At 25.6% G+C, this 9,786-nt stretch overlaps 1 protein-coding gene across 1 annotated transcript in view; it reads right to left on the reverse strand.

Moving 5' to 3' along the window:
• Positions 1–424: 424 nt before the first annotated feature.
• Positions 425–9,786, reverse strand: part of Phum_PHUM027040 (class A rhodopsin-like G-protein coupled receptor GPRoar2, putative) — a gene marked incomplete at both ends in the record, with an annotated part of 22,126 nt that continues 12,764 nt past the window's right edge. Inside the window, 3 exons of the mRNA XM_002422952.1 lie at positions 425–456; positions 2,025–2,254; positions 6,009–6,218. Coding sequence (XP_002422997.1) covers positions 425–456; positions 2,025–2,254; positions 6,009–6,218 — 472 coding nt within the window. The remainder of the gene's footprint in view (positions 457–2,024; positions 2,255–6,008; positions 6,219–9,786) is intronic.

The raw sequence follows: 9,786 nt of genomic DNA on the forward strand, positions 1-9,786 counted from the left end.
ATCGCTACACGCTTAATTATGAGATTTTTAACTTTTTTATCATCATCATTATCATCATCATCATCATCATCATCATCATCATCATCATTATTATTGTTTTATTATTTGACGACATTATTATTATCATTATTATTATTATTTAATTTAGAAGAAAAAAAAAATCGTAAAATTCGTCGAAACGAGAAACAGAAAACGATCGAAAAATTTTTTTGTTTTTTTCGTCATCATCATCATCATTATCATCATCACTATCATCATCATTATTTATTTATTTATTAAAAAAAAAATTATTTATTGACTTTATTTATTTATTTATTTATTAATAATTTACGAATCGCGTTAACAAATTTTTTGTTAAACGATATGTTTATTATTATTATTATTATTATCATTCGTATTCGAATAAAACCTTCCAATAATTACGTCATTCATCATCATCCCCTTCATTGTAAACTTCTGGAAAAAAAAAAAAGAAAGAAAATTTTTAATGGAAAATCCTGTCGAATATAATAAAATGTTCCAATTTTCCATATTTTTCCTCATGCCGAAATAATAATAATAATAATTTTTATCTAAGCCTCAAAAATAAAGTCAGGTTATCATTTTTATTTTACTCAAGGGATGAAAATAGAGTAAAAAAAAAAAAAAAAAATTCTCGGGGGTGAAAGATACCGCGGAGGGAATATAAAATAAAAACCAAATTTTTTTTTTTTTTTTTTTTATTCGAATTCCCATGTTTTACAAGTTTTACTAAAAACCTTTTCCTAAAAGAAAATTCTAGAAATAATTATTCCGTATGAAAAAAAAATTCATTCACGATTTTCTCACCCCCTCCTCCTCCTCATCGTAACGTCAAAAAGTAAACAAAACTCTGAGTGACCTTGACTTTAATAAAAAAAACGTAAACAAACATTTTATTCTCGATTCTGATTGGTCGGAAATTTTCTTTTTTTTTTTTAAACTCCTCCCCTTTCTACCGAGTTTCGTTATATGAATCATTTCCCGGAAATTAACGATGATGACCGAAAATCCCTCCGATTATTTTTTTTTAAAAATATTTACATTGTGACAATATAATCACGTTTCGCTCTTCCCTTCCTCCCTCCTTTCCTCCTTTCTCCCGGTGGGAAAACCGAATCGAAATGAATTTTATCCGATTCAACAAATGAATGAATGAATGAATGAATGAATGATTTTTTTCCCGGTTGAATTTTACACTTTAATTTCAAAAAAAAAAAAATTTTTATTTTTAAAATTCGTACCCGGGTGGAAAAACGACATCGGAATATGTGAGAGAAAGTTAGAAAGAAAGAGAGAGAGAGAGAGAGAGAGAGAAAGAGATTTTCATGATGATTTATATGAATTGAAACGGTGAATAAATCACATTCAAAAAATATCCCCATTATTATTATTATTATTATTATTATCATAATCCTTTAAAATAAAATAAAAAACATAAAAAAATAATAAAAATGTGATGTTTTTTATTTGGGGGGGGGGTTGGGGCGGAGGAGTGAAAACGTGAATTATTTACGACTTAAACGATTAATTGGTATAGAAAATCTGTCAATGGAGATTTTACGACGAGTAGAAACGAAAAAATTATTATTATTATTATTATTATTTTCTTTCCTTTTGATATTTTAAATAAAATTTTCTCGGTAATAAAATCTTACGTAATCGATTCCTTTTCGATATTTTTCCCTCCTCTCCCTCTCACCTCCCCCTTTTTTTTAAAATTTGATTCTTCCACCTTCTGCTTTTCTTCGAGCAATTATTATTATTATTATTCATTTTTAAAAAAACGTATTTTTAGATTTTTTTTTTTTTGTTTTACTTGTTTCGCGTGGGTTGAAAAAAAAAAAAAAAATTTAAATTAATAATTTTATTTTCATTTAAACTTTTTTTTTTTTTTTAATCGCTCGTCGATCAGAGTTTCGCGTGGGTGGGTGGATGATTGGAGTGAGGGGGTGGGGGGTAAAAAAGAAAAAAAAAATTTTATTTTTACCTCAAATAATTATTACTTTGGCATCCGCTGTTGGCTCTGCAAAGATCATCATCTTCCGTTTCCAATCTCAATATCATTTTACAACAGCTTTCCAATGTTTTTTTAAATGCGATTCTGAATTCTCTATTGAAATAAGCGTAAATCAACGGATTTAATGCCGAATTGAAATAACCGAACCAAAAAACAGCCGCAACGACACCTGGTGGACAATCGCATTTTTCACCGCAAACCGATGTTATTATGTACCTGAAAATAATAATAATAATAATTATGACAAAATAATAAAATTCTTTTAACGATTTTTTTTTGTTTGTCGTAAAATGATACGACAAGGAATATAAACACGAGAGAACAAGAGAAACAACAACAACAACAACAACAACGACAAGGAAAAAGTTATAAAAGAGAGAGAGATTTGTGTAAATTAACCGTGATATTAATAATAATCGTGTGTGTGTGTGTGTGTGTGTGTGTATTTTGTATTAAACATTAATCCGAGGATAAATATAATAAACTAATTAACAAATAATAATAGCCTTTTACGACACAACCTCCTAACACACGGTTGCCAACTTAATATTTATAAAAAAAATGTAAACAAGTGACGTGTTTTACGTCACGCTTGGGTTCGATTAATTTAAAATTTTGTCGAACTTTTTAAAAAATTATTTATTGTTTTGTCGCACCGGATTGAAAAAAAAAAAAACAATGTTGCCAATATTTAAAAAATGAAAAATTATCGTTGTTAATTATTATTTTTGTCGTTGTTGTTTTTTGTATAATTTATTACTTAAAGTAAAAAAATTATCGGAAAAATAAAAAAAATTTTACAAAGTTTTTATTTATTTACTTTTATACAACGTTTTTGAAAGAACAAAGTAAAAAGTTAAATTTAAAAAAAAAAAAAAAAAAAAAAAATTAAGTCAATTTCGTTTTTAATAAAACTTTTCTTTTTTTTTTTTTTGTTATTTTATTCATTTTCCTTTGACAATTTTATTTTTCATTTTCCGGATGAAAAATATTTAAATTTTCTTTTTTTTATTACCAACTTTACGTAACGAAAAATTACTTATTAAAACTTAAAATAAAAATAAAATTAAATGAAACGAAACGTTGTTATTATTATTATTATTATTAGATTTTTTTTTTTTTAAATAAAAAGAAAAACTTTGTAAATTTTATAATTATATATGAATCTTTTTTTTTTTTACGATTTATTTTCTAACGAATATGTTACGCCTTAAATTTTTTTATTATAAATATTTCCCCCTTCGCCCCCGCCTCCACCCCCCCAAAAAAAAATAAAAAGTTTTATTTTGTTTCTAGAAACTTTTTCTTATTCTTCTTATTTCGTCTGTCTGTCTATTTTATTTGTAATATTTCGGTTACATTTTGTTGCCTTTTTTTTTAAAAAATTTACTGTTAGAAAACAGACATTTAATTTGATTTTTCTTATTAAAAATCTTTTTCCCCCTCCCCCTTCTCCCCCCGCCTTTTTCGACGCCTTAAAATTTTCCTTTTATTTTTTTGTTCATCGTAAATCAGTTTTGTCGAACGTAAGAAATGAATTGTTTTTTTTTTTTTTTTTCGTATCTGTCAGTCGTCTATTGTTACAAAAAAAAGAAAATTTAACGTGGCGTTAGACTCGGATTATTTGATTTATGTCCTTTTATTAACAAAAAAAAAAAATCGTTTACTTAAAACTTTTCTTTTGACCCCCTTTTTTTATAAAAAAAAATTCCATCTTAGAATACATTACAAAAACTTCTTCTTCCACGTTACATTTTTCACTCGTATAAAAATATAAATAAATAATAATAATAATAATAGTAAGGAAAAAAAGAAACCAAAAAGACTAAAAAATTTATTTATAAAAACGTCAAAAACAAAATAAAATAAAATTTTTCTTTTTTTTTCTATTTTTGTTTGATATTTGACTGATTTTGAAAATGACAAAACAACAGAATTCAATTTTTTTTCCGCACCCGCCCCCTCCTCCTCCCTTCCCTCCTCCTTTTTTATCCCCCCTTTCCATGTTTTGTTCTTTTGAATAAAATACAAAAAAAAATTCTCTCGCGTATATTTTTTTTTTATCTTTGTAATGACGTAAAAAAAAAAAAAAAAAAAAGGAAAATTAATTCGAAACGAATGTTAATATTAAGGACAGGTAAAAAAAAAAAATAAAACGGTTACAAATGAAATGAATAAAGAGAAAGAGAAAGAGAGAGAGAGAGAGAGAGAGAGAGAGAGAGGGAAAGAGAGAGAGAGGGAGAGAGAGGAAGGGAAAAGAAACTCTAAAATAAATTTTTACGTATATACATCCGGAATAGAAATTTTTTTTTTTCCGAGTCTGACGTCAGATAAAAAAAGATAAGAAATTGATTGAACCGAAAATAAAAAATGGAATAATGGAATGCCATGGAAAGAAAAGCTGTGGAATACGTAAAACCTGAAAATGAAAAAAAAAAAAAAAAAAAAAAGGATAGATATTTATGATGATTTTCGCAAGGGAGTTCAAGAGAGAGAGAGAGAGAGAGAAAACGTTGGTGAAAAAAATTGAGTTACATTCGAATAAAAAAAAAGAAGAGAGAGAGAGTGAGAGAGAGAGAAAATAACAAAAACGAGGAAAATAGCGCGAAAATAAAATAAAAATAAATAAACAAAGTTAAAATAAAAATGGCGGAGAAAAAAAAAACAAATTCGTGTTTAAATAGTTGATTGAATCAATAAAAAAAAAAAAAAACCGGGAAAAATTGTAACGAAATCTTAACGTTGGAAAGGGGAGAGGGGGAGGACGACCTTCCTCCTCCCTTTTCCTCCTCCCCCCGAAAAAAAAATGAGAAAATTTCAACGAGGGTAACGAACTTTAGATTTTTTTTAACGATATATAATTTTATTCGCGAATTTCTTATTAATTTATTTTCGAAATCATTCATTCATTCATTCAATCATTCAATCAATCAATCATTTCATTCTCGATTTACGTAAAGAAAAAAAAATGAATAATAAATCAAATTCGCTACCCGTGATTTCTTTTTACATTTAATTACTTCCTCTCCTATTCGTTTACGCCATATTTAAAAAAAAAAGGGAATTTTTTCAACCGTAAAAATAATAATAATAATTTTTCCCATTATATTTTCAATTCTTACTCTATCTCTCTCTCTCTCTCTCTCTCTCTCTTTTCAGGCCCCCCATTATTTCTTCGACGTAAAAAAAAAATAATAATAATAATAATAATCATTTTTTTCCTCAAAGAAAAATAAATAAATCTTTTTAATTGTAAATCTCATTTCCTCTCTCTCTTTCTCTTTCCCCACTTCCTCTCCCCCTTCCCCGAGGGGGAAAAAAAAGAAAATTAACTCTCATTAAAGAAATAAAAATGGAGGGTAAAAAAAAAATTGGTCAAAAATACTAAAAAAAAAAAAAAAACAATTTTGCCAGAATTAAAACGTCAAGTCGTATAAAATCAAAAAAATCCATTAAAACAAATTAAAGATGGAAAGAGAAAGAGGAGGAAGAGAGAGAGAGAAAGGAGAGTGTTTTCGATAGCGGGGGTAGGCGGAAGGGGGAAAAATCACAGCAGAAGAAAAAAAACGGGGGGAGGAAGAGGGGGAAAATTATTAATTATTAATTTTCTTTTTGGGATTTTAATTCGATATTTCACATCGACGCGTTCGTTAATAAAAAAAAAAAAAAAAATTTTTTAAACAATGGCGATGGGGGAACCAATAAAACCGAATTTTATTTAAATAAAATATTTTTAAACTTTCATTTCCCCTCAAGGTCAAAAGGTTAAAAGTCATAAGAATAAATTTTTTTTTTTTTTATTTCGTTCGTACCATTTTTTCTTTTTCTTCCTCTTCCTCACAATTTTCTCACCTTTTTTTTTAAACGTTTAAAAATAAATAAAAAAAAAAGAAATAAAGAAAAAAAGAGAGAGAAAGGAAGAAAGAGAGATAGAGAGAGAAAGAGAAAAAAAAAATAAAGAAAAACTCACCATAGGAAAAACGGAAGCCAACAGGCTAGAAAAGCGGACATTATGATACCCAAAGTTCGAGCTGCTTTTCTTTCTCTTTTCATTTTATTTATCGCTATGGGTTGAAAATTTCGATTGTTTTCGCAGTCATGATGAGGCAGTGTTGCCAAACCCGCACTTATACCATTTATTTGCAGGTGTTTATTTAACAATGCTGATGCCACTTTCGATCTGTAACGAAGAAAATAATTAATTAATTAATTAACGTACGTTCGGTGATTTTCTTTCTTTTCTTTTCTTCTATTCCCACGTTTCATGAATCATTCGAAAACGTCATTTTCCTCATTTTAAATTATTGTTATACCTTTATACAAAGAAAAATTTATCTTTATTAAATAAATTCATTATTAATTCAATTTATAATAAAAAAAAAAAACTTTTTTTAACTCAACATGGGGGGGATACGTAAGAAAAAAGTTTTTCCCATCGATAAATAAATTACAAAAAAAAGAAAACTTTTCTTTCATGTAAACGACTCTCTTCGCTCTTTTTTTTTTTTTTTTAAAGTTGGTATGACTTTTGAAACTAAAAAGAAAAGAAAATATATATATAAGAATATATATTGATTTTAAAAATGTATTAAATAAAAAATAAAAGAAAACTTTAACCAATTTTCATTTCAAACTCAATAATTTAATAATAATAATAAATAAGGGAAAAAAGTTTTAAATTATTATTATTATTATTTTTTCTTTTTTTAATAATAAAATTAAAAAAAATTTTTTTTTTTTTTTTGTTTGATTTATATAATATAAAACGCAAATTTTATTTATGACTTTCGAAAAAAAAAGGAAAAACTTTTTATTATTATTATTATCATTATTATTATTATTATTATTATTATTATTATTATTATTGATTCATTATCGACGTTGAAAATTCCTTTTTTTTATATTTAAAAAAAAAAAAAATGGCCGTATAAGCTGCGATTGTCGTACCTTCGATAAATTTATTTAAATGTTTTGACATTGAATAAAATTAAAAATTGTTTTTATCTTCGTTTGTTTTTTGATTTGAAATCGATGATGGTAGTGAGGTGGTTAGAAAAGTCGATCGGGGAAATGGGAGTACCGAGTTCAAATCCTATCTTATTATAAATTTTTTTTTTTTTTTTTTTTTTGATGTAACGATAAAGTAATAATATTTGTCATGTTGGTTGTAGTGAGCTTTTCGTCTCGATAATTCATTTATAAAATACGTAATTTGTTTATATGTTACGTAAACGCATACATTTTCAAAATATTTGCAACCCCCCCCGGGCAAAAATAAACTCCTCCCTCGTCTCGCCTCCCCCCAAAGACTCCGACCATTTTTTTATAGTATTTATAAAGGAAAAGAAGAAAAACAAAAATTGAAATTCTCTTTTCCTTTCTTTCTCTCTCTCTATCTCTCTCTCTCTTTCTCTCTCTCTTTATATAAAACATTTACACAATTTCGTATGATTAAATCCTCGAATTTTCATTATTATCAAAAAAACGTTGTATTAAAATTACAATTTACAAACGATAAAACAATTACACAAACGGAAAAAGCTCAAAATTAAAATTATGAAGAAAATAATAATAATAATAATAATAAATAAAACGTTTAACGACAACGACGACGACGACAATGATAATGATAATTGTTTACGTTTTTCCCATTTATTATAATATAAACATTTGATTATTAAATTGAATACAAACACACACAGACACAAACTCGTTTTTTTATAGCGATCTCATTCTTCGCTCTATAAAATTACTATAATTAAGTAAATATAAACAAACAATTAATAATAATAATAATAATAATAATAATAATAATAATACGGTCGTCAATGCAATCAAAAATTAATTAATTAATTAATTTAATATTAATATTTGAAAAGTTTTCTAGTTCGTACGGTCGCCTCAATTCAAAGATTTTTTTTTTTTTATTCGGTAAATACTCGAGAAAAACCTTCTTCTATTTCCGGTTTGGTTTTTGATCAAATAAAATCAAACCTAATTAAAAATAAAAAAAAAAATAGAAGGAAAAACTTGATTTGCTGCACGATTAATAAAAGTTAATTTAAGAGTTTTCCCATTGAAAAAATAATAATAATAATAAAAATGGGAATAAATTGAGATGGGAAAGGGTTGGAAAAAGGAAAGAAATGAAAAAAAAGGAAAGAAGAGGAAAACCGATTGAAAAAAATATTAAAAAAAAAAAAAAAAAAAGTCTAATGGGAATAAGGTTAAAATTTGCCATTGAAAAAAAAAAAACCCGCGTAAATTTAAAAAAATCCCGCGTAAATTTAAAAAATCCGCGTAAATTTTAAAAAAACCGCGCGTAAATTTAAAAAATCCGCGTAAATTTAAAAATAACGCGACGCGATTAAAAAAAAAAAATATTACAATAATGATTTCAGGGGTGAAAACTTCAAAAAAAAAAAAAACTATCGATAATAATATTTTAGTTTTTTTTAATGAAGTTTGTCTTCTGCTTTCGAAAAAAAAAAAAAAAAAAAAAAAAAATCAATTTTAAAGGAGGGAAAATAAGAAGAAGATGAGAAAAGATAAGAAAAGAAAAAGAAAATTTCATTTTTTTTTCTTTTTCCTTTTTTTTTTTTAATGGTGTTTTTTTTTTTTTTTTTATTAAAACGTTGGCAAAAGTGGAAAAATAAAAACGACTTGAAAATTTTATCTTTGTATTTTTTTTTTTTTATATATCTAAAAAAAATAATAATAATAATAATAATAGTAATAGTAATAATAATAATAATAATAATAATAGTAATAATAATAATAATAATAATAATAATAATGGTAAGAGAAATCGAACGAAAAACATTATTATTATTATTATTTTTAATTTCGGTTTTAAATTTTATTTTATTTTCCCCGCTACTACTACTACCACCATTTATATAATTTATATATATATACATTATAAAATTTCCAGTTTAAAGTTTACATCACTCGACGTAAGAGGGGGTTTCGGTATAAAAAGCTAAAAGTCAAATTTTGACAAATTTTTTTTTTTTGGGGAGGGCGGGGGAACCAGCCATTAAAAAAATATGTGACTTGCATTTATTGAAGTTTATTATTATTATTTTTTTTTTGTATTCTTCTTCTTCTTCCACGACGGGGAAAAAAAAAATAAAAATAATAATAAAAATTTCACAAAATTTCTTTTTTCTTGGAAACGAGGAAGGTAAACAAAAAAAAGTGGGGGGGAGGAAGGGATGGAAAAAGAGGAGGAGGAGTTGAAATATTTCAAGAGTTTGGGATTAAAACATTGTTTTTAAAAAAAAATTTTTTTTTTTTTTTGGAAACGGGACATTTTGTTTTTGCTTATTTTTATTATTATTTTTTTTTTGTCGAAAATCCGGAAAAAAAAGAAACAAAAAAATTTTTTAAAAATAAGAGAAAAAAATCTCTCTCTCTCTCTCTCTCTCTCTCTTTAAAATTTACTAAAACGTTTATGAAAAGTTTTCGTGTCGCTCGTTTTTACGTTGGAGAAAAAGAGAAAAAAGCAAATTTAATATAATTGTCTTCTAGTTCCACGATCGTATAAATTTTTTTTTTTTATTCAAAATGTAAACAACAAATATGACGTAATAATAAGATGGAAAAAGGGTCGGTCGGTCGGCGAGAAAAACGAGAAAATTCGGATTCAGGTGTCGAATACATTTTATGTAAATATTCAAATAAAACAAAATTAAATATATACATATATCTTTCGCTTTTAACGAAAAATAAATAAATATATATTT

Source organism: Pediculus humanus, genomic scaffold (genome assembly GCF_000006295.1).
Source record: "Pediculus humanus corporis 1103172107382 genomic scaffold, whole genome shotgun sequence".
Taxonomy (NCBI): domain Eukaryota; kingdom Metazoa; phylum Arthropoda; class Insecta; order Psocodea; family Pediculidae; genus Pediculus; species Pediculus humanus.